The sequence below is a fragment of the Amblyomma americanum genome, chromosome 1 (genome assembly GCF_052857255.1).
Source record: "Amblyomma americanum isolate KBUSLIRL-KWMA chromosome 1, ASM5285725v1, whole genome shotgun sequence".
In the NCBI taxonomy this organism is placed as follows: Eukaryota; Metazoa; Arthropoda; class Arachnida; order Ixodida; family Ixodidae; genus Amblyomma; species Amblyomma americanum.
Window position 1 is genome coordinate 154,165,878 of NC_135497.1, and position 25,639 is coordinate 154,191,516.

General features: G+C 48.1%; 1 protein-coding gene across 2 annotated transcripts; it reads right to left on the minus strand.

Annotated features, from left to right (window-relative positions):
• Window positions 1–9,326: 9,326 nt before the first annotated feature.
• Window positions 9,327–17,376, minus strand: LOC144136532 (uncharacterized). 2 transcript variants are annotated; one of them, XM_077668918.1, is made up of 4 exons: window positions 17,255–17,376; window positions 13,724–13,897; window positions 11,128–11,296; window positions 9,327–10,348 (listed from the first exon to the last, which is right to left on the minus strand). In XM_077668918.1, the coding sequence occupies exons 2-4, from the start codon at window positions 13,895–13,897 to the stop codon at window positions 9,783–9,785; spliced, it is 909 nt and encodes a 302-aa protein (XP_077525044.1). In that variant the 5' UTR covers window positions 17,255–17,376; the 3' UTR covers window positions 9,327–9,782. The 2 variants fall into 2 exon arrangements, with proteins under 2 accessions (XP_077525044.1, XP_077525051.1); XM_077668925.1 differs by lacking the exon at window positions 17,255–17,376 and adding an exon at window positions 15,777–15,959.
• Between the last annotated feature and the right edge of the window lie 8,263 nt (window positions 17,377–25,639).

Below are 25,639 nucleotides of genomic sequence, written 5' to 3' on the forward strand. Positions count from 1 at the left end.
GTAAAATTATGCTCTGCTGTCATCATCTACAAGCTCGCCTCCTGTTCATCTTCCAAGCCGAACGACACTAGAGGAAGGGTTTGTGAACCATCCTCGAAGAAACGGAAGAAGAACGCTCAGGACGACATCGTTCGCCAAGAGGGCCTTCAGCGCCGAAGCCCGACGGCGTGCAGCTTCTGCCAGCAACCGCTCGAGCCCAACTCCGGAGCCACTCCATCGCCCCCATGAAGTCGTCGGCACGTAAGCTCGGACGCCCCAGCCTCTGATGTATAATCTTCATCATGTGTAATTATTGAATATACCTGTTTGTTTAAACTGAGCCATACGGTGTCTCTTTGCCTCTCCGTCCCGTGTGGACCTGCGCATTATGGGGGTCATCACACTGGTGTCAGAAGTGGGGTCTCAAAAGCAAATGTCCTCTGAATGCTGTGACATTCATGACTTCAAAATTGTAATCAAAAGGGAATCACGGGACTGATTGTGGGACTTTTACCCCCATTTGAGAGGCTTGAGGCACTGGAGGGCTTGAAAAAAAAAAATGACTGTATCTGAGGGAGCTCCCACTCCACAGCCGTCGCTCGGAGCAAGCATGCTGGCATTAGGAAGCGTCATTCCGACGTTTACGGGAGATAAGACAGGGGTTCCAATCTGCGATTTCTTTTCCATGCTAGAAGAGATTGGGAAAATGGGGGGATGGTCCGATGCTCAAATGCTGGGAATGGCGAGGTGTAAGATGGCAGGAGCTGCTCATGATTTTGCATGGCGAGACGAAAAAGTAAAATCCACAAAATCATTTGCGGAATTTAAGAAGCTCGCGTTTGAGCATTTTGACACTGAACCACGTCACGTGCGAGTACAGAGGTTCCGTGACGCCGGACAGATGGTAGGGGAGGACGTGCGAACGTTTGCGTCGCGGCTTCAGCGCTTAGCGCGCGATACGTTAAGCAGGGAGGAGGAAGGAGACCAGCTTAAGAAGAAATACGCGGAGGATATACTTAAAGAGGAAATGACCGCTTTGTTCGTGGCTGGTCTGCAAGACCCCGTGCGCCGGTTCGTGCTCTCGCGCAAGCCGAGCAATTTCGACCAAGCCGTGGAGGCCGCATTGGATGAGGAACAAAATGAGGCGTTAACGACAGCCGCAGCGAGAGTACGCGTCATAGAGAGAGCGGTGCTCAAGCCTGAGGTTGCTCTCTTGACAGAGCGGTTAGATCGCTTGGAACAGCTGCTAACTCAGCAGGTAGAACGCCAGGTTGAAGCGCGCGCTCAACAGCGCCCATTCGCTGGAAACCGGAGACCGCCACAAAGCTACAGGCGCGGTATGCGAGATTTTGAAGAAATCGTATGCTTCGCTTGCCAGGGTCGCGGACACATCGCCAGGTTCTGCCAAAACATGCGCCGTGGGGAGCCACAAAGAGAAGCAGGCGAGACACGCCCTAAGCAAGCCGACAGCGGGGCTCCAGATACCGAGTCAAAAAACTAGTTAGTCCTCCCCAGCCTGAGGAGCGTGGGGAGGAAGCAGTAGATGATGAGGTGGTGGTAGTTTGTGTGGCCGACGAGGCATGCCCTGTTGTGCGTTGCAAGTTAAATGGTTGTTGCATGGAATTGTTGATAGATACGGGGTCAAAGGTGACATTGCTTAAGGAGAGCAGTTTTAACACGCTTCGAAGGAAGGGGGACCGCGAGGTGTTGGAAGCGTCTGGTGGTATGGCAACCAAATTTGTAGGCATAACGGGGGATCCTCTTGGCATAAGTGGACTCTACCGGTTACACTTCTCTCTCGGCGGAATTGCATTGGAGCACCCCTGCTACGTATGCCCGGACACGGTGTCTCTGCCAAACGGAGTGTCAGGTATATTAGGGCAGGATTTTTTGAGAAAAGGGAAGGTAGTAGTCTCATTCTCTGAGGAAGAGGTTAATGCGGGCGGCTCAAAAGTTCCGTTTTTGAACAGGAGAGGGGCTGAGATTCGCATTACCGATATTGACACCCGTCAAACAGTGGGATCATTGGAGAAGGTATATTCGCGGGTTGCCGTCCGGCTGGTCGAGGAGGCGGTCGTCCTTCCTTGGTCGGAGCACATTTTGTACGCGTTTGTGCCTTCAGATGTAGAGAGCGGCGCCGTGGGAGTGCTTGAGCCGGTCGACTCTCTCAGCAATGGCCTGAAGGCAGCCGCGTGCCTCGTGACAGTTAATGACGCCCACAGAGTGCCCCTACGGGTGGTTAACTGTAGCCAGCAGCCACTGAGCCTTCCCAAGAACAAAACATTGGCTTTCTTCACCTCTGCGATAGAGCAACGTGAGCCCACCGATACGGTACTCGCAACTGTAGAGCATGCTAGTCCTTCGGCTGCTCCAAAGGTGTCGTTCGATCTTTCTCACGTAAAATCCAGGGAGAGGGAGGCTCTGGCTGGTTTGCTGAACGACTACTCGGAGGTATTCGCCGCGTCCAACCTGGATTTGGGCTGCTGTGGCGTTATAAAGCACAGGATAGAAACCGGCACTTCATCGCCCGTTTACCAGCGTGCGTACAGGATTCCTTACTCCCAACGTGAGGAGATGGAGCGGCAGGTGCAGGACCTGATTGATCGCGGCATTGTCGAACACTCAAAGTCACCCTGGGGAGCACCAGCACTATTGGTGGAAAAGCCAGATGGCTCGTATCGATTGGTAGTGGACTACCGCAAACTAAATGCCGTAACTCGCATCGATCCATACCCCATCCCCAATATACAGGAGACGCTTTCTCAGCTGGGCTCTGCCAGGTACTTCACGGTAGTGGACATGGCGGCGGGATTCTGGCAGATAGCAATGGATCCGGCAGATGCCGAGAAAACGGCATTCAACACGCCCTCAGGGCACTATGAATGGAAAAGAATGCCGATGGGTCTGGCCAACAGCCCTGCTGTCTGGCAGAGAACCGCTGATGTTATCCTGGCAGGTCTTCTGGGGAGGCTGTGCTTCGTGTATATGGATGACATTATCATATACAGTGGCAGTTTTGATAACCATTTGCGCGATATTGAGCAGGTTTTGGTGCGACTAAGAGCAGCGGGTCTCAAACTGAAGCCCTCTAAGTGCCAATTCCTCAAAAACGAGGTGAAATACCTCGGGCACGTTGTTTCAGCTGACGGCGTGCGACCGGACCCTGAGAAACTAAGGTGTGTCTCGGATTTTCCATCCCCGACTAGCGTCCGCCAGGTCCGGCAGTTTCTCGGCCTGATCGGTTACTACCGAAGGCACATAGAGGAGTTCGCCAAGCTCGCTAAGCCGCTCACCGCCTTAACAGCCAAAAATGTCGCCTTTCGTTGGGACGAAAACGCGGAGAATGCTTTTGGGGCCCTGAAAAGGAAGCTAATGAGTGCACCGCTGTTACGCCACCCGGATTTTAGTTTGCCCTTCGTTATGGCCACAGATGCGTCAAAGTTCGCAGTTGGTGCCGTGCTATCTCAGGTTATCGAGGGCAAAGAACATCCCGTTGCTTTTGCTAGCCGACAGTTGAGCCCCACAGAGCAAAAGTACGGAGCTACGGAAAGGGAGTGCCTCGCAGTTGTCTGGGCAGTAAAGCACTTCAGATGCTACCTTTACGGCCGCAAATTCAAGCTAGTCACAGACTGCCATCCTCTGAAATGGGTGATGAGTGTCAGGGACCCTAGCTCGCGACTCGCTAGATGGAATCTACACCTGCAGGAATACTGCTTTGAAGTTGAGCACAAGTCAGGAAAGACACATCTGAACGCTGATGCACTCAGCCGCACAGCTGCCGTGGCAGCTATAGAAGAGTTTGTCCCCGTAGTCGACCCCGCCGAATTACGCACAGAGCAGTGCAAAGATCCTGACCTGAAGCGAATAATCGAAAGCTTAGAGGGCGCACCGTCTCATCCCGAACAGCTAGGTTATTTCATTGACAAAGACGGCACCCTGTGTCGGCGCACGAGGCCAACCAGGAAAGGGAGACCAGAGAAAACCGCTTGGGAGAGAGTCGTCATACCTCGGTCGTGGACAGAAAGGGTTCTTCGCGCGTTTCACGATGCGCCATGCGCCGGTCATTTTGGCGTAGCGAAGACACGCAGGCGTGTGGAGCGTTTGTACTTTTGGAGTGGCATGCGACAGGATGTTAGAGACTACTGTGCGAAGTGTCATTCCTGTCTCGAAAGAAAAACACCCAAGGGACGAAGACCAGCTCCAATTCAGCCGTTCCCTGAGGTTTCGGCTCCCTTCGAGCGGACAGGTATGGACATAATGGGCCCATTGCCCACGACCACTTCCGGAAACAAGTACATTTTAGTATTTGTCGACCACCTTTCAAAATACGCGGAAGCGGTAGCACTCCCAGATCAGAAGGCAGACACGGTTGCAAGAGCATTTGTCGAACAGATCGTGCTCCGACATGGACCCCCGAGGCAACTCTTGACAGATCGGGGAACGAACTTCGTGTCGCAGCTTATGAGGAGAGTTTGCGAGCTGCTTAAGATCGCTAAGAAGCAGACAACACCGTACCATCCGGCTTGCAACGGCGCGGTGGAGCGACTGAACCAAACCGTGGCCGGGTTCCTGTCGCATTTTGTTTCGCGCGACCAGCGGGACTGGGACTTGTGGCTCCCGTATGCAATGTTTGCCTACAATTCCGCAGCACACGAGAGCACGGGCGAATCGCCATTCTTTCTTCTCTACGGCCGAGACCCGGACCAGCCTAGTGAAGTGCCAGAGGGCCCCCGTCGTGTCCCATACGCTTCACTGGACGACTATAAGGTTGAGCTAGAATCGCGCTTGCAAGTGGCGAGGGACATCGCAAAGGAGTCCTTAAAGAAAGCGGCGAAGCGCAGGAAGGAGGTGCACGATCGCAGTGCTAGAGACGCGCCGTTTGATGTGGGGGACAGCGTGTACATTGAAAACTGCCAAAGGCAGATTGGGCTAGCTCGTAAGTTCCAGACGAAGTGGAGAGGACCGTGCGAGGTTGTCGAGAAGCTTTCTCCGGTTAACTTCAGAGTCCGAGACGTGAACCGGCGTTTGATAAGGATACACGCAAATCGCCTCAAGTCGGCACCGGTTCAGTATTCACGAAATGAGGAAAGGGAAAGCGCGGATTTTGATGGGGACAGAAGTGAAGCGGAGCGCGCAGATAGTTCGCAAGAAACGCCCTCTCCTGCATTTGTTCGGCAGGCGCCCGAGGTGACGGCCGGAATGCCACCGGATTTACTTCATGCATTGCTATAAGAAGAAGCGCGCGAGGTTGCCGCGCAGATAACGCCAGGAGAGGCTCCTGCCACGAGCCCTCGCAAGTCCCAAAGCAGACAAAGGGGCACAGACTTATTTAGTATGACTCATGAAGGCCGATATCCGCTGCGAAATCGGAAAGCTAAGTCGGACTAATGGCGTAAACAGAGCGGAGTTGTGAACTGGTTAGAATTGTGTAATGCCGCAGCTCATAACATTGCTATGTGCTTATGTGTTAAGTTATCGGAGTTGGTAGTTAAACCTTTCTGTCATTAAGTAACACCTGCACAGGAGAGCATGCGGAGCGCATGCAGAACCTGCCCTACTTCCTTTCGTTATCTATATTTTTGTCTGTGCCGTGATCGTGCTAGAAGTGGGAGCTCCTTTGTAACTGTGGTTAATTTATTTTCGTCCAGTTTGGACTAGAAAGGAGAGGCTTGGGTGCTGAGTTTCATGTTTATCTGTAAAAGAAGATCAGTGCTGCCCCTGGAGACGCCAGTATTGACAGCGGAGGCATATGGTGTTGTGCAGTGGTGTTGAGTGCAGCGAAAAGTGTTTTGTCGGACGCACTGTGCGAGGCGATTCAGAAAGACAAGGGGAGCTGCGTGGACTCAAATGTTCGGAGAACATTCTTCTGGAGGGTGAGCGAGTGTGACATTCCGTGTGTGATACGAGGATCCACGTTCGACGGCGCGGCGTAGACGGGGAACCGTGACAGCGGCATCATCAATTGCCCAGCCATGCTCTTTGAGTGACGACCGGAAAAACCGGTCCCGCCGCCGCCCCGGGGAAACAGGCTTTGTCCTCCCCAATTTCCGGTTGCATTCCAGGACAGGGGAGCTGTCAGCGGGCCAGAGCGCGCCGTACCACAGCCGACGCTATGCGAAACCGCGAAGACGACATTCTTTCCCTCCCCCCCTTTGTCGTGGGCTATCGCCGGGAAGGCACCCACAGCTTCCCAGAAGGGCCGCGACGGACACCTGTCATGGCGGACAGGCAGTACTCGCCAAGAATGTGGAAAGACAGGCGCTAGTGAATTAGCTCCGAAGAGAGAGCCTGTGTATACTCTCACTTGAGAGAGAGTGGTGGCGTTTTTGTTGTTTATTTAGTTTGTATTGTTAACAGACTCTGGGGTCGAGGCTAAGCCCAGCCCAAGGGGTGGTCCCCATCTCGCATGTTATTTTGGATTGGAGAATTGATGCTTTGGGCGGGCCACTGGAAATGACCGCCCTTAGTCCTTTGTTAATCAAGTGCTTAAAAGCGCATGTAAACGGATGCAGTTGAGTCTGAGCTGGGGCTCCATGCTTAGCATGTAATGTGATGCTACTTAGGCACTAACCTGCCCGGTCGATGAGTAAAGTAGTGCAAAGTTTGTTCTGTTGTAAAATTATGCTCTGCTGTCATCATCTACAAGCTCGCCTCCTGTTCATCTTCCAAGCCGAACGACACTAGAGGAAGGGTTTGTGAACCATCCTCGAAGAAACGGAAGAAGAACGCTCAGGACGACATCGTTCGCCAAGAGGGCCTTCAGCGCCGAAGCCCGACGGCGTGCAGCTTCTGCCAGCAACCGCTCGAGCCCAACTCCGGAGCCACTCCATCGCCCCCATGAAGTCGTCGGCACGTAAGCTCGGACGCCCCAGCCTCTGATGTATAATCTTCATCATGTGTAATTATTGAATATACCTGTTTGTTTAAACTGAGCCATACGGTGTCTCTTTGCCTCTCCGTCCCGTGTGGACCTGCGCATTATGGGGGTCATCACACAGTTTTGCTATGGCGGACACGTTCTATCGAGAGCAATATGAGAAGAAACACGCGAGCACCTTACATGGCAGGCATGCCTCGAACCCTACAGTGCGTGGCTGCCGCTTTCCTCAGCGAGGTGGAAAGGGCTCCGACGCCTCGCTCGCTGCCCCTTCAGCAGAGCTAAGGTTAATTTGGGATTGGCTGCGAATAACTCGTGGCGTATCAAGGAAGTCTTATTTTGCAGTTTCAGAGACGCGTGCGCTCCCATAGTTCCTCCGGTACCTTTGTACTTGAAATGAATGCTCGCTGCCAAAGCTCAGCTTGTCACTAAACCATGCTTACCTAATGCAATTTCGTCAGATCTACAGCAAACTTGCTCAGCATGCTTCAGGGCAAATGATCACAACTTACAAATGTGACTCACACTGATTTATCGCTAACATTCCCATTCCTGCATTCCCCTCAGATCATTGCACCCTGGAACTGCAAGAAGGCCCGCCTGGGCTTTTTAGCGCAAACATTTTAAAGCGATAACGTTAAGGTTACCGTATCGCAAAAGAGCCGGCATCGGTGTCGTTGGCCGGGAGCGAAAAATCCTGATTTGTCGATGGCGTCATGACGTCACAGCTGTATGACCTCGTGCGGTAATCTCACAACGATCACGTTGAACGCGACGGCACGCTTATAATGAAAGTGATTAAAATATAGCATGTAATGTGAATTAAAGGTCGCCGCATGTCTCAACGGATCTAACTTTATAAAGTAATTGATTTCGCTTAAAGACACGTTACCGACTAGGGCAAGCAAGGCACTTTCTTTTTCTTTATTGCATGGAAGTGCAACATTGACAGGCTTCTAGCCTTACTTAACCAGGCCGCATCTCGGGAACCCATCATACGTATACTGAACAAAATGATATGATATTTCAGTTTATCGAATTTATCTTTTTTACCTCACTAAAATTTGGTCATGAGCAATCAATTTTTATCATTATATTAAACGACAATTTGTTCCCACAGCAAATTTCTCGAAAAACTACTTTCTGCTCTTCGTGAAGGTACCGGAGATCATGTTTTTTTTATTACAGAATAAGCCAACAATTTCGATAATGCCTTTTCATAATTACCTAATGCGTCAGTACTTAGCACTCAAGCCTTTTCCGGCGATCGCTGCTTGATCCCGCCGAAGCATGGAATCCAGGAAGCTGTCAGTGAACGTACAGTCCATGTTTTTGCAATTTTGCGGCAGCTTCTCGACTTGCTGCTCGGCACTGCTGGCTTTTTTGTCCCTCGGATGATGCGCGATGCTCATCCAAATATACTCAACTGAAATAATATCAGTAGGCCGGCTTGGCCACTCCATAAGGTCCACTTCTTCACCCAGTTTTTCGCAAGCGTAGAAGGGTGCTTCGGTACGTAATTCTGTTGAAACACTTATCCAAATCACAGATCCTTCCGTGCCAATGGATGCATAATCTTTTCAAAAGTGTCCCGATCAACCTCGCTCACGGTACTTTGAATTCAGTCAAGGAGACAAACTCCGCGAGCGGAGAATCAACCTCGTGCCATCGCGTTCCCGCCTTTGTGGTTTAACTTAGGAAGTTGATAACGAGAACGAAATCCATATAAATTGTGTTTGGGGTGACGTATTAAACGAATCCCATCATTCCTGTACGAGAAGCACTTCGATTCATCTAATGAAATCACTGTTTTTCATCCGTGACCTATCCGCGCCAGCTGTTCCTTACCTACATCATCCTGGAAATAAAATTCTTTCCACAGACGTGCGGGGTTTGACCTAGGCTCGACTCATTTAGATCAATACATTCCACACGCCGTGTCGCATTCCATGTGGCTAATGTAGAGCCTGATAACAGGGTGAAGTCTTTGGAAATGGCGACAACAGTCAGTCTAGAGCTTTTAGGCTCGCGCGAACAATGTCTTTCTCAACAACTTGGTTGGTAGTTCTGGCTTGCCTCCTGCGAAGGTCGAAAACCAAACCTCCTCTGAAACTACATCTCTTCAAAGCCTTTGAAGGAGTGGACTGTGATACACTCTTAAAGGTGCACTAAAGAGGAATCTGAACTCGTCTTTTTACCGCGGGAACTCTATCTACACGTTCCGAGAATTCTTAGAAATTTCTAATTATAGTCCTGCGCGGCCAATTTCCATAATTTAAATCAGATACCCGCCGCGGTGGCTCAGTGGTTAGGGCGCTCGGCTGCTGATCCGGAGTTCCCGGAATTGAGACAACGGTTTACGCCACAGAGTTACTTGATAGCAGCGATTAACGTTTTATGCGACTAAGGCTACTAACAGTTGGCGTCACAGCTGACCGTCAAAATACAGCACATGAAATCGCACATAGTAACACACCATAAAACGTCATTTATTTTCGCAAACCAGAACTGCATGACTAAAATATACAAATATGTAAAAATATTCACCAACATTTCTCAAGTACATGGAAAGTATCACAGAGTCTGCTTGAGCTCGTTCCGAAGTGATCAATGTTATAACACACAGCCCACATTTTGTTGGCCCCTAGTCTCTTACTGCTCCAAGAACATTCTTTGCTATGAGGCGTTGGTTTCGTCTCCAAGCTGATCTCGGTGCTCGCAGTGCAGAGAAACAAACAAGTGCAAAGCGTGGTACTGAATGGCAACTTGAAACATACCGAACAGGATGAAGCATTTTAACTCCCAGATCAGGAAACAGTGAGGAGTTGACATTTTTTATCCTTGCGGTAGCGTTTCTGATCTGTTGTGAGAGCCAGACATTGCTTCTTAGATCTAAAGAACGCTACCTGCAACTCAGAGCGCATTTTTAATGGAAGGAATGGAAATGATTTAGGACAGCAAAAGAGGAACCTTGTCCGTGAAAAGAATCGCTATAAGGGACTAGAGGACCGAAGAACTTGTCAAAGCCAGGAATTGAGGCGGTAAGGTCTCCGTCCTCCATGCTTGGCAAGGAATAACAATCAAACTCGTCTCGACGACATTCTCGCACGTCTTGCAACAGGTCACTGCCAGCAGAAAACTCTTGGAGGTTCAGCCACTTGCACGCTTCCTCTGTATCACAGAAAGAGTACTCGCGGCTACCGTTTTCCAGCGGCGGGAAAGATGGCTCAGAAGTCGACGGCGTCGCCAACGTATCCAAGGCAACCCCCCAATTCCAGCGCTCTTCCGGGTGCTGCAGAAAGCACGTCTGTTTCCCCACCGTCGCCTCGAAAACCGCGGTTGACACACCGGGCGGCGAGGCTGGCTCAGAGTAGGCGTCGGAGTCCGACACGAAGTTGGGCGAGGTCATCCCAGAGTCGGCGTCGGACATGTCATCCGGCGACCAGCCGGGCGACGCGGGAACACGCTGGTCCGTTTTCTTTAGAAGGTAGTCTGTATAAGGAGTCGAACAGTATGGCATTTATCAATAATTACGTGTCAGAGAAAGGAAGCGCATAAATTAAAAGGCCCTGAAACGCCTATTTTTGTTGATCACAAGAAACATATTAGAATCAATAGGAAGACTTACAAAGACGTCTTTCCGAAATAATTTTTCTTGGGCGCCTTACAAAACCTCATTTTGCTCGACTTGCACCTGCAGGAACAGCGCTAACGCTCCGTCTGCCAAGGCCGCACCCTGTCATGTTCCCCGTGGCACTACTAAGCTGATGCCTCAGTTACTGCTGTGCCACAAAGGCTGGGATGCAAATAGAAATAACAATGCGGAACGATGGAGGAGACAGCACAATCGGAGAACTTCTCTGGTACTAACCCAGGGGCACGTGGACGCACTCTGAGGCCGTACCCCGATAGCAGCACATTCGACACCACAATACGATGACCTCAGTAACAGACTCCCAATTCACTCTGATACTGGCCACAGAACGCAGCTTTGCGAGTCTCCCTACCTGCCAGGCCGAACACCATTCAGAGGCCACGTGTGTTCCAAGCGTCGTAACAACTTCAAATGCCGATGTCGCCATGCGGCTAATACCAACACGAGCAGTAATAAGAGGTTTATTTATAGGGAAGCAAATCAAAGCGATGGTGCACTGCCTAATGGGAGACAGCTGTGCAGACCTCGCTTTTTCTCTCAGTCACGCGCTTTCAAAGCTACTTGAACCGCGCGTGTAGGCACATCAGACCATTGAAAAGAGGCACTCACAACTGACCTAGGTCATCCTTGGGGAACTTTCTGTACTGGAAGTTCCTCTCCAAAGGCCGATTCTTCCAGCTGCTCACTGTACTCAGCTTCATCTTGTTCATGGCTGCGCGGAACCGCTGCTTGGCTTCCATAGGCGAGCACTCCTTGGTTCGTCGAGTCTTGTAATGATGCCATTCCTGCAACCAACGTAAAACGTGAGCAACTTCGCACGACCTTTGTTGCTCGCATGATCCGTTTCCGGACAAACCACTGAAACGCCACGAGTCTCAGCGAGTGCGTGTGCTTGACTTATAGTGCGCTTAATGTAAAACGGGAACCGGGAACCATGCAAGGAAAAGCAATGAATGCCAATACTCTCCAGTTACACAGTAGTATACGCTGAACAAGGGCATAAGAGGTGCTGGAGGGTACATTTTATTTTGAGCACGTGTGCACAGCTCCTAACAAAAGCCAGTCGACGGTACAAGATGTGTATGGATGCATGGGCCTCTGCCGCAGTTGTATTTCTCCTGGTCGTGATGTCGAGGCCATTTCGAACATAACCGATTTTTCACACGATAGCATTCGAGCATCCTCACTCGTTGTCGTTTAAGATGATTCAGCGTAATATGCATGCACTGCCAAGGGACCAGCTAGCCGGTAAGGAAGCACATAAACACTGCACGCGCAGTCGACGCGGCTTCACAACTACGGACCGATGTTGCATCCGCATGGCTTTAAAAACATCTGCGATATCTTCATTAAACTGGCTGTTGAAGAAGATACGAACTTTCATGGAATTCGTACAGGTAGAAGAAATGTGAAAAAGAATCACTGATTTTCACGTAACCAGCGATTTCTGCCCGAGCACGAAGGAAAAGCTATGCTTTATTTTTTTCACTACGAAGTTTTCCTCTGTAAAAATGACCCTCATAATGCTTGGCCAAGCTATATGCAGAGGAAAAAATATATATGGCTCTTAAGTGCGAACTAAGCGCTTCCTCTCATGTTGCTGCTACCTGTGCAGCAGTTCCAAAAATTGTATGCTTCCGGTTGCAATTAGCGAAAGTGCTACCATGAAATGAATTTCACGCCACAAACCTCGGTTTTCCACTGTAATTAACCGTCAGTCATCACCGCGCAATAACCTCCGCAAAACAGTCATGGCGTGAGCGTAGGCCAGGGGCATGACGCGAACGCTATTCGCGAACATGGCAAAATACCGGCACTGGCGAGCTGGAGAGCCATGGCGGGAGAGGAGATAAAGGCTATAGTATACCAGGTGTTTCAGGGAAGACCTTAAGCAATTCTCAAATATAGGTTTTTTAGGTGAAAATATGGCTTTTCAGCATAGTATTACCAGCGGTGGTGAACACCAGAAAAAAGGTGAATCGTTTTAAGTAGTCAGCTGGTTTACTAATTTTTAATAATTAACTTTTACTATTAGAGTTAGGCGCCTAGCTGCAATTAGAGATTTGTAGCCGTTCGTTAGTAATAGCCATATCAGTTTTTATAATTTAGAAAACGCGATTACCCTTGGCGCTGTGGCTCGGCAAAATTGGGCTTTTTTGACTAGTTACGTGCACTAGAAAGGCTGCTTTGCCTGAATGCTTTTCGAAAGCGCATGCATTTTGGCACGATGTAGCCAAAATTTGTCGAGCCACAGTGCCAAAGATAATTGCGTTTTCGAAATTCTAAAAACCGATATGACTATCACTAACGACCGGCTACAAATCTCTAATTGCCACTAGCCGCCTAACTCTAATAGTTAAAAAGTTAATTATTAAAAATTAGTTGACCAGCTTACTACTTAAAACGATTCACCGGTTTTCTGGTGTCCACCAACACTGGAAATATTATGCCGCAAAATCCATATTTTTACCCCAAAAAGCCTATTTATGAAAGTTTTTTAAAGTCTTCTCTGAAACACCTCGCATAGCCGGGGCACCTCTGGGCGCTTCGCTAAGCTTTGGATTCCCTTCTTACAAATGCCGCTGTAAAAGCATAGGTCCCGTTGTCTTTCAGATCGAGCTTCCGAGACGGCGCAGTTGACACCGAGTGTTTGTAGCCTGTAAGCTTGTATACTTGTCATGCGCAGATGTTTCCGGCAGTAACGCTTCGCGGGATCTTAAATCCTTTGTTGTCATGGGTGTCCTTGCACTCACTGTATTTACTTTGTAGCGGAGTCGAGATCTGTGCCAGTACGGGCTTGATTGCGCAAAGCAGGTCTCATTCTCATCTCAGAAAAGTCACGTGCGCGCGTGGACAAAGGCTCGCTGTATATTAATGGGTGTTGCGGAGAAGCGTGCGCAGGCTTCAGTCCATGCTTAGGTGGTTGAAATGTATAGATGCAATGCATCGAACATATGGAGCGCATATTATAACTCTTGAAAATGTGGTATAAGATACTCGAGCCATGAGATTAAATCAATTTCATGTCAACCGCACTGTTAGGTCACAAACAAAAGTAACACAAACTTTCTTTTCAGTAATATTTCAGCAAAACGCCGGCACAACGCGCGAGGAAGTGAATTAACAGCGCGAGACAGGCTGCGAGTCGCCGTTAAGTCAGACACTAAACGACGGACAGAGCTGTATACGCGTATATGGTGGGGGCGCCGCACCATGAACACGGCGCAGTCCTCCTCCGGCGTGGACGAGGAACCGTTGCCGTGCCTCCAGAATATCTGGAAGACGCCCGCCTCCCGGTCGAGCCACCGGAGCCGCTCGCCGAATGTGGCGCCCTCGAGGTGGTCGAAGAGGAAGCGACACAGCTTGCCGGTGAAACGCCTCGGCATCTGCAAGAAGGCAACGAAACCTAACGTGTCAACAACTAAAACCGAGAAAGCGGGCTGTTTTCTCGAAGCCCTTTTTTTTTTTTTCAAATAAGGCTAGAAAAGCATACATCACGGCTACATGGATATGCTTACACAGATGCCCGGGGGAAAGCGAACCACGGGTTAGAAGCGACTGGTTCATTTTACGGCTAGCATTAAAGCAGTCCTGTTAGGCGCTACACTTTCCGGTACGTTGTCGGTCACTTAAGAGAAGGGTTAATTAGTAAGCATTAATAATATAACACTCACAGGCATGCGAAGGCAATGGCGTCCACTACAAAATAGCGTGCTTCGGAGAGCAGATGTAGTAAGTGGTTTTATTAAAATAATTATAAAAAGGAAGGAAAAGATTTTTGCTAGCCCCGGCATCTGCCATCGATACTGAAGCCACGAGCTTCAGCAGCGGAAATAAAGGATGGCAGGCAGAATGGAGAAATGAAATAAAAGAAGTGAGGGGACAGGAGGATGTGCCAAACGATAGCTTAGACCAAAAGCGACGTGACCCTTACGTATACCCAGGAATTGTGCTACCAGCATGGCGCTGCCGCTTGAGGCTTCAGCGGAAATTCGTCGCGGTTACTATGTTTCTCCTGGGCGCATTGTCTTCGAAGGGCGCATTGGGCTTTCGCTTTCTTGTATCTCATATGCAGCACAAAGAACAAGTGATGAATAGATTTCGTTTGGTACTTGGGCAGCCCATGTTGCCTGAACAGACGCGTTGTTTTGAGCGCATGGCAGCGCTATGGTGGAAGCTGGTGGAACCACTGCGTTGGCACGAACTGTCACGCACGTGATGTCGTGGCTAGAGCAAAAAAAGTTCACTTTTCGCTGTTTTAGTGAAGTTCTGGTCGAGTGTCCTTAATATTAGTGCGAATCCTGAAGCCGACCTCAAAACAGCATGAGTCGCACTCTACTCTGTGCGTGCTTCAGCTAGTTTAACCTTCAGACGGTGTCACAATGGCTCACGTTATCGTTTCGATTTCCGTACGTTAAACTAGGAGCTGAAGTGATGTGCTGGGTACCTCTGAACGCAGTCGGAGTCACACTTGTGTAGAGTACTCGAGTGGCGCACTGCACTGCAGTTAAAGCGAGACCTTGCCACGGTTGCTAACTGGAGCCACAGAAGCCTACTGATCAGTATGCACGAGCTCGTGACAAAAAAGATAATCAGCTTCTGACTAATTTCTCTCTTCTTTTTTTTTTTGCCTACTGTGCACTGCCTCAGTGCTCTACCTATACAAGTTTTACGCGGACTGTACGCTGCCTTTGCTCAACAGATTTTATCTAAAGATGCTGGTTAGTACGAACCAAAAGTTGGTAGCTATAGTACAAGCTGACCTGCAGCTTCGTTCTCGCAAAATGTACCATTTCTCTTAAACAATTGCCCTTCTTCACGTCGGACACCTTGCATGCCGTTTTAGTTTTACGCTCAGGACAGCTTTTACCTTACGTGTAGCGGAGCCCAAGACCGAAAAATTGCGCAGACAATGTTTAAGAGACAATTATACCCAGTATCAAGAGAGCTTAGATTAAGACTGGCTTTCAAACATATCAAAGGTGCAGACGTCGTCAACGCCTAAGAGGTGAAATAGACCAACCGTTGTATAGTGACTAATAACCATACGATCCTTTGTACAAACTGTGAAGACTGTATTATGACCACTAAACTGACGTAATCGAGCTTTACTAATTGTTAATTAAAAGTAATGACACTACAAACGAAAGCAATTTTGATGTTTGGTGCGGTTTCTTTAAGGCAAGGAATGGATGATAATATTCAAAACTTTGTACACTTATTTCGGCTTAAATTCCAGGCCAAAAGGTAGCTACTGTAACTCACGTTGGCGCTGAAACTTCGCCGAGAAGGTTACAACTGTCGAACTTGGGATGCGAACAGCCACAAGGGCTAAGCGTGTGCTTAATGCGCGAGAAATGAAGCAAGTTGGCACGGTGATGAAACACTTCCGAAATAATAGGCCCAACTTCGCTTCCTACTGTAGGCAGCTGTTCTGCCTTCCTAGAACGGAGTACGCAGAAGACACGTCGACAGCCATAGCACGTCTAGACGGGCGAGGATCAGATCAGGGGGAGGGCAGTGCAGTGCACGGGGGGCGGGGCGGCCATAATCCTCCGCCCCCCTCCACCTCCACACACTCACATGTAGAAAATATCTATAGGAGAGGGTCTTGCTAGCTGAGATCCGGCATGCGCCTGTTGTTAAAGCCGTGCCTTTCTTTTTGTTTTTGAATACGACCTTGGGGTCACATAATAACGGTTCATAAGATCCAGAGGGCAACATGTGGAGAGACAATGAAAGAAAACGCTATAAAACAAATTTCAGCCCTGCCGCGTCACTTCTATGGATTGCGCCAATAGCAGGTCTCCACCGCCTTGAGCATTTAGACAGATGCATATGGTTCACCCCTCGCGTTTGAAGGTTAGCTATTTTTTTTTATTTTAAACGCCATTGCATTTCCGCGCGACGAGCAGGGGCGCAACGCGATTTCGGAAAATACGCATAAATGAGGCGGAAACATTGAACATCATTAGATGAAGAAGTAGGTAGCACACCTTTTATCAACAATGCCGGTTGATAAAAACTGAACTCAGTTAGCGTACGCGATTTAGCGAAGTACACATATGCACGTCTGTCGCAATCTTCGTGCAAAGCTCATACGTGCGCGACCGCTTGATCCATTTCAGGAGTTAGCCCCAAGTTAATGCAGAGTGAGCCCATTTGAATTTCCCAACTATTCATAAACTATAGCGCGCTGCCTAGCGACAAAACGCTTCGCCGGAGTACTGATTCCGCTGATGCGTACGTAGCGCAGAAAAAAGAAAAAAAAATGTGCTGGCCCATATATGCCCCACAGAGAAAATTTGGAATTTATGATAGTTACAAACTGTGACACGAGAATCATTCACCTGAACTTGAACGAGAGCATACGTGACTCGTACGAGTTCCTTCAATACGCAAACGTTCCTTGAAGCACGAATAATGTATCATGAAATGCACGTACGTTTCTTGATACATTTTTCTTGATTGCAAAACACAGCAAATCTTGAATAACAGCTCAAGTAAACCCAGTCCGGTGCGATAACTGCTACACAATGCAATCTGGTTAATTAAGCGAACTCGCTCAATTCAAAGCCCACCGTGGGGTTCTAATTAGAGCGAATTGACTGAAACACGTGTTCTTCCTTGAAAACACGGTAATGTATTTTCCGCGTGACAATCTCACACACGCGGCACACGACAAACTAAAATTCTAAACATCTACCGAGTCAAACCAAAGCGCATGAACGCGCCAAACGTACCTTAGCTGGATACAGCGCGTCCTTTGCTGAAGACAGCTGTCGCACCGGCTGCTTAGAGACGAGTGGCGTAGCGCACCACGCAGAGAGAAACAAACTGCTGGGAGTCCCCGCTTATGAGGTCCGGCCGCGTGACCTGTACGTTGCGGAAATAAAACTCTTATTGCCAATTTTAAAGCTTCGTATATGTCATAAGCTTATATTGGAAATAAAAAAATCACCAATAAGATCCTGAGAGTTGGACATCTTATTGTGATGTAAGCGGCGTAAAAATTAAAGGAAGTAGAAGGCTGTCGATTTCACGCGTGAAAACACGAAGGGAAATCCCCTCGGTTTATCGCGCAAAAACAACGTATGTTGTCTTGTGGCGCCCTCTTTTGGTGATGTGCAGAACACTAAAGGCGCGGGAAATTCGAACACTATAACAGACGTAAAGACTAACTGCAGGCACGAGTGTGTAGCAGCCAATTACAGTTTTAGTTTTAATAAGTTTTATTTAACCACCCCAATGTACATGGTGCCAGGGTGCCCATAGTATCCAGAAGAGGGCTGTAGCGCCTAAAAAGGTAACACATAGCAAGCGAGACGGGACAGGCGCTTGCTATGTGTTGTCTTTTTAGGCGCTACAACCCTCTTCTGGAAACATGCACCAACTAGCCCCCCAACAAGTATTACTCAGTTGCCCATAGTAAATGTTGCCCTTTGGACAGCTTGACTCGGCCATGGATACCGAGTCGCTAGCTTTGGCAGCAACAGTGGGTCACACTTACAAATTACAATGCATAATTATTATTACAATATAACACAGGATCACGACAGGAGCTTCCCGTAATAAAAATAAAATGATATACAGGAAGCAACTAACCGAAAAATACAGCCAATTTGCATTACAAACGCAAGGAAGAGTGTCAATCAATAAAAGATGTTCCAACAGGTTCTTGTGCGAGGTGGTTTTTAGGGAGATGTTATTGAAACAATGGGCATTTAGCAGACGTGGTGGTATGTATTAGAGTGTTTAGCAGCCATATGCCGTTATGCTTGTTTAAATATGCCATTGAGAGATATTTCTTGTGCTGTGTACTTTGTAGCTTCGCTCAGTGTTCGCCAGTTCACCAAGAAAAGATGACTTATTAGCAATCTCGCGTCTTAAAGCGTACGTGGCATAAACGAGAATTATATAGTTTTGTGATCGAAAGTATTTCATGTTTTGTAAAAAGTGATTGCGTGTGAAATGTTCTACTAACGCTTTCAGTTATTGTTGTAAAGGTTTTCTGCATGATGTGCATTCTTTTATGCTTTCTTCTGACGTTTTCCCCCGTACTAAATTACGGTCGTTTAGGCGAGAACTAAATGAATGATATACTGCCAGCAGTAGTCTTGATTGCAGTAGCTGACATAATCGATAAGTGAAGCCAGTAATTTGCGAGAGTTTTCTGGAAGTAAAATAGATACGATCGCGCTAGGTCACTTTTTGTTGAATATGCAACACCCAGTGTCTTAAACGTGGGTATTATATTGAAATGAACGCTGGTGAAGCAAATATATTTTGTTAGTGTAACTGTTATTTTTCGCGCTAAAAATAAGGGCTTTTATTTAGTTAATAGGTTTCAATTTCTTTACGTCACTGTCTACACTTGTGGCGTTGCTAAGCTCCTGAAACACGCAAATTTAAGCACTTCACATTTTGACCAGCGTATTGCTTTCAGATTAGTCCGTACTAAATGGCTGGTGCAGGGGAGTGAAGTCCACCTGGGTAATGCAACGATCGATCGAGCGAAAAATATTCGGCGGCTTCAGAGAAATCAGCGCTGGAAAACTACGGCGTGAGCCCGTGCTGCCAGCACACCAGTTGAAGCGTCCCACGAAACATCAAGACTTCGAGTAAACCCTGTCTGATGGCACGCTGAAAGAAGCGAACGAACTATCGCTGGCTGGTCACCACGCTGTTGCAGCGCACTACATTATTACCTGCGGTAATTATTCTGTCAGCCGAATTTTATAACGAACGTATAGAAGAAGCCTAGGACTAAAACAAATATCTAAAAGAGCACCGACCTCGCTCCCCCTCGTTGCGCAGAAATGACAGCGATGACATGCACGTTTAAAAGCTGAACGTGCTGAACGTAAAAGCGCAAAAAACAAGGACGTAGAATAAGACACACAACGCGAGCGCTTTAAAAGAAACGTTTAAACGTTTAAAGAAACGTTTAAAAGGAAACAAGAAGATTATTTCACAGTTCCGTGAGACGCTGAAATAATTGTGTACCCTTTGTAAGGCACAATCCTCCTTTAGTCCTGCGTGCTTACGCCGAGACAAATAAAAGAATGTGTAGGACTACTGTGCAACAGCAAATGTGCCACGGTCAAAACAAATCGCCATCTGGATTTTAGTTGTCAGCAGCTTTGGTACACACGTTATATACCCTCACCTCTCGCAGCGTCACGTTGTTGACGTTATGGGCTGAATTTACGCTACTATTCATCTTCGTTCCTACTATTCATTTCGTTACTATTCATCTGCACCACGGCTGCGAATCTTTTCAGTAGAAAAGCTCACCGCCTTTTATCGTGACCCCGTATAACAAAAACTCATCCCATCGAGGCTTAAATCTACTGCCTTAGTTTAGCGCATTTCTTTGAAACAGGTCAGCGCTAAAAAAGACAAACACAAGGCGAAAAAAACGACGACACGACTGAGATGAGCGCCACTAACAATTGGTTTTATTTTTCGACACAGGATACGTATTTAAAGGCTTGTCACATCACATCATGCGCACAACCAGGGGGCGTCAACATTTTTTCATATCAAAATGTTAAGATGTATATCTTGAGTTTTATGGAACAGCAAGCAACAAGGGATGAAAAAAAAACAAGGAACGTAAAAGAACACCAGTAATCGACACGATGAAGCAGACAAAAGGATAAGGAAGAAAAACAGGACTAACAAAAGCGTGCCCAGTTCCTCCTTAAACGCGTCTCAAGAAATGCCCGTTCCGCAAAGTATAACGCTACTGAAGCATCGCTTACACACTGTTCACGTTTTTTATTTGTGTGGAAGGCCTCCAGCAAAACTCTGGATATTCTACTTGCGCTTCTGCCTAAAAAGTTAAACCGTGGCGCACACTTGCACTCTAATACCCCTGTCACACGGCCAGTTTCAATCACCCTCGAGTCGAGGGTCTTCGAGATTCTCAATCGCCATCGAACTCGCCGCTGCTACACGGCAAATCTCAATGGCCATTGAAATGGTTCTCGTGTCTTACGCCACGGATGTGTGGCGCCACAATCGCTACTTTGGATTTTGCAAAAATAACAAAAATAGTTGATAAATGTATACTAAATGCTGAAATACAGGCATACGCGAAAGTCGTTAAAAACCCTTTTAGTTGCACGTACGCGACGTACATATGCATACACTGCTGTAGCCACTTTAATACAAGACGAGCCAAAACCAAGCCAGTCCAACTGCGTCGGAGCGCTGCTTCGTCAGGCTTAAGACCGGGGAAATCGCCATGATATCTGAAAAACAAGAGCTATTTTTCTCTTGAAACTTTATGCTAGAGTAAGAATGGGCAAATCTAAGGCAAATACAACAGCTTAGAACACGATATTGCTTTGAGGGATTAGCGACGAAGCTGTTATCGCTGTAAAGCGGGCGGGCAGGGTGCCGCCATGTTGTCAACGTTAAGTACGCAAGCAACGCAAAGACTGCAACGCAAAATGAATGCGCTTAAAACCAGTCTAATATAATTTTAAAATCATTTTACAGGCTGCTTACATTAAATTTTATGCGAATAATGTTTGTTCATGTTTTTTCATCGTGAATGTGTCATGTACGAAAGTGCGCTTGGCGCCGCTCGGAGCAACGCTAGCAACCTTGGGCAGCGCTCGAAGGCCCTCGAAATCTCGATGGAGTTCTGCGCTACTCCGTTGACTCGATAGGCTATTGACTCGATCGCCATTGAAACTGCCCGTGTGGCAGCGCTCGATCGCCTTTGAGTCGATAGACTATCGGTTCGAGGGCCCTCGAAATGCCCGTGTGACAGGGGTATAAAACATGCGAAACTAAGTTCGCAAGCTTGTCTTTCAGCCTCAAGTTTTTTGCATGCTCCCTTAAACGATCGTTATGGCAACGCCCCGTCCGAGATCGTCGTCGAGATCATCGCGCTTTTAGGAGCAGTCAAGCCTTCCTGGGGCCACGTTAAAATGCTGTGCAAGATTCTCAGAGCTGAGGTCTGGCGTCAAGTCAGAACGTTCCTGGACTGGCTACGCGTGGCATGCTGTAGCCAATACCCAGAGTGGCTTGCTACACGGATGTTCCACTCCAAGTCTCAAGCTGGCCAAATGATCGAGGTGAATTGGTCAGTTATTCTGTGGTTCGGTATAGGTGTGGTTCGGTATAGGTTTGTTTTAATCATGCGTTATGTTCTAATAGATAGGTTTATAATTTACAGCTAAGAATTACAAATAGCTGCGCAACTCTAACAGTACACAGGAGGTTTGGTTAAGTTTAGGTTTAAGGTGAGTTCAGATTAGTTTTAAGGTTAGATTATGCTTTAAATGGAAGTGCTCACAATTAGCGGTTCTGTTAAGAGACTGCAAGGGCTTCAGCACGGTGAGTGTTTGTCCGCGGTCACGAAAGAAAGCGGTGAACTTCTCTCCAAGTCAGTTCAAATTTGGTGCGCCTTTGTCAGGTGAGCTTTCTTCCTTCGAGCTTTTGCCTGGGATTCGTTTCCACGACTGTCGTGAATGCGGAGTCGAGTCGAGGATAGCCTTCCTCGATTGGTTGGTTGATTATTGGGCTTTAACGTCCCAAAACGACTCGGGCTATGAGGCTCCGTAAATTTCGGCCCCCTGGGGTTCTTTAACGGGTACTGACATCGCACAGCACACGGTCCTCTAGAATTTCGCCTCCATCGAAAATTCGACCGCCGCGGCCGGGACGATTATTTCGCCGCTCATGAACTATTGTCCAGTCCATTTATTCATCTTATACCAGACTCGTTCACAATTTGATACTCGGCGTATTATCGAGACGAAAAATCTCCAGGAGACGTGAGAGGCAGCCGAAGCTGATAGCTGTGTTATCGCCGGTTTGCTCAAGACAGAGGCAGTGCAGGTGGAAGCCAGACTCAAGTGCTGTAATGGCATGTATGTGCCACAGAGGCTTTCTGCCGTTATGCACAGTGCATCGATCATGCGCACGATTTTCGATACAATTTTCATTATTTTACTGCCTTGGGATATATTCAAGCCGATATCTTCTCGTCGACGGTCATCACCCATGCGTAAAATTTATGAAATAGGGATTAAATTGTTATGCCATCCAGAATTTACAGTGTTAGTAAGTTCTACTTTTAGGTAATTAAGTCACATCCGCAACGAGGCCGATTTGCGGACCAAATAAGTGAGCTCTGGTAGGGAGGAGAAGAAAGGCTACGCAGCAGCTGAATTCCACTTTTGCCACGAATGTACGTCTCCATTTCAATAAAGAGTAGATGTGTCCGGGAATGAATTTGGTAGGAAACAACGACTTATTTGAGGTAACCCATTTATTCTTCAAATGACACTTCTCTGTAAGAATACGGAAGTCTACGTGAAAGCGCATACGAATGCGGCGCGTCAAACTGACCACTGTAAAATTTGTTTTCAGCGAAGAACGCAAAGTTATTGCTGTATTACTTTTACGTTTAAACGCTGTCCTTGGTTCCTCTTTCCTGAAGGGCCGCAGCACGGAATCAGAGCATAATGGACTAACATCGCGTAAAGGTGGGCTCAGACGAGCGGACCGGATCACGGATGGTTTTATCATGGCACGTGGCCAAGCATCCGTGAGTCGCTCCGGACGTCGAGCATTCACACGAATGCAGCGGACAATCAGCGCGTCCTCTAGCGTGCTTGCGCTGTTTGCGCGGCTCCGAAAACTCTGCTACCCAAAGTTTCAACAGGGACACCGAGCGAAATCGACGTCTTGCTGCGGGCTGCAGTCATTGAGGTGTCTGAGGACGACGAGGAAGCCTTCGCGGCTAAAAAGCGGTTATGTTGGACAAAGCCGTGGTTGGAAAATAGCACGACTAAAACCTCAACTTGCCAGCTCAAACTACGTCGGTGCCCCGGCCGCTCTTCGTCGCTCTCAATTTTTTTAAGTTTATTTCGAAACGTCCGGCGCTTATTTCCAAACAGCGCCTTCAAGAATCCTGCGTAGGGAATCGTAACAAAGTAAAATGCATCGCAAGCGCAAGTTCGAGAGCCCACTTTGCTAGAAAGTTTCAGTAAAAAAATAAAAAAAAACATTACGCACCAGCCGTGTACGGGGCCGACTTGGGATGTCACACATCCATTTCCGTGGCGATCTTTTGCCACAATTTATTCCTTAGCGTCATGGGGGGGGGGGGGGGGGGGGGGGGGGGGGGGGTAAGCGTGTTAAATATCCCATATAGGTTGGCAGCGTTGAGCGCTAAGAAAGCGACGATCGCTTCGTCACTTAGCCCCTTCTTTCCAACATTACACATATTAGCAGAAACAATAAATCAAAGCGCGCACTCACGCAAGCTCACACGCTCAGACACACAGTAACGACGCAGTGAAGCAAATACGGAGTGTACATACGCAGTAAAAGAAACACGAAAAGGAGGGAACACAATGCTGCACTCGAGCTGCAAATACGGCGAAAAGCGCGCCAAAACAAAAGGCGCCAGAATGGACAAGTGGTTCTGTTTGGTGGGGAAAATTTGTGTGCAGGACGTGCAACTGTCTCTGTGGGAGAACACCTTCGCTGCACTGCACGGGGGTGGGGGAGGGGAATTAAAGAGATAGAACAGAGTACGGGTCCGAATGCGGAAACGGCGGCAGGAGCACAGCAGAATGCGGCGCGGTAGACGGACGCGAGAAACTGCGGGCACACACAGTGCAGCGCGCGCTGGTGGAAGTCACCAGACGCACATGCATGCAGTGCACACAATGTATCTGAATGCAGGAGGAGGCGAGGTGGCGACACAAAACGAGTCTCTGGAGAGCTTGTGCCGGCACTCACAATGGAGCGCGCACTGGTGAAAGTCAGAAGGCACACACATGGACACAATGCACGCAAGCTGTGTGTTCACAGCACAAAGCGGTGGGGCGACACTACAGTATTTCCCGCTAAATTTAATCCGAACGCCAGAATATTTAATCTGAGTGCCACTCAATTTAATCCAGGCGCCAAAGAAATTAATCGAAGCGCCATAGCATTTAATCCAAACGCCAGCGAATTTAATCATCATGCATTCTCACACTAGACCGCTCTAACTTAAAACGCGGTCTACAAATCCCAGACGCGTTATCGATGAGTTGTTACTGACGAAGCATTAGACACCCAATGAGCAAGTAATAATAACAACATTTTTTAATCATAACAAATAACGGCCGGGTGTTTATACCATCCACCACATCAAGCGAAGTACGGGGTGAGCGCGAAGCATATTGCAGTTTGCGTCGGTGGTGTCCTGCAACTCTCATAAACATGTCACACCTTTATTATACTGATAAGATGAGCGACTTGCACTAAGATGATGACTAAGATAAACTTTCTGTGATCAGCCGATAGTCCTCTCACATGACTTTGCATCGCTTGCAACCTGACGTCCCACATTCTCCACCAGTCATGAGGGGCATGGAACGAAACGTTATGTCGAATGTAATGGCGCTATCGCTTCGACACACCTTTAGCTAGCACATTAAGTGTGTTCGTACGTGACATTAATAAACTGCACAAAGATGTTAAATTCTTCCCACCTTATAAAGTCACGTGACTTTCAGCAAAGGGGAGGCACTGTCGCGACCCAACAACATTGGTATCGGATTTCCCTGGACAATACGGCTATCGTTTGCACACAGCTATATTGATGAGTCCACTGTCAGAATATGTCACCACTTCGCGCACTTTTGCGTGTGTTCCCAGACACCCTTAGAGCGTGTGGGGGTAGCGGCCTCGGTCACAGAGATGCCCTCAACTCGGCGTGGCAAACTAAGCCGGAGGCCAGCTACCACGTGACAAGGGGTTGGTCGTTTGGTGCCCAGCTTTCGCCGGTCGCAAGCCAGAGAATGGGTCGGAGCCAAAGGTTCACAAAACAAAACAAAGTTTATACAGCGAAGAGACGATACAAAGGATTGCACTATCACTCGTACAGCACATACAAAGTAATTCACCAATACCATGCAACACGTGCAAGGTAACACTTGAGAGAGAAAACAATTCAACAAAATATTTGCACCTAAAGTGCACTAACACAGAGAGAGACAAATAAACATAACACACTTGTTCACCGGGCACTGCGACAGTCCGACGACTTCAGGAGCACGACGGGCCGATCCGCAGACTGGCGCACGTTGTCTCGCTGGTCCAGGCTG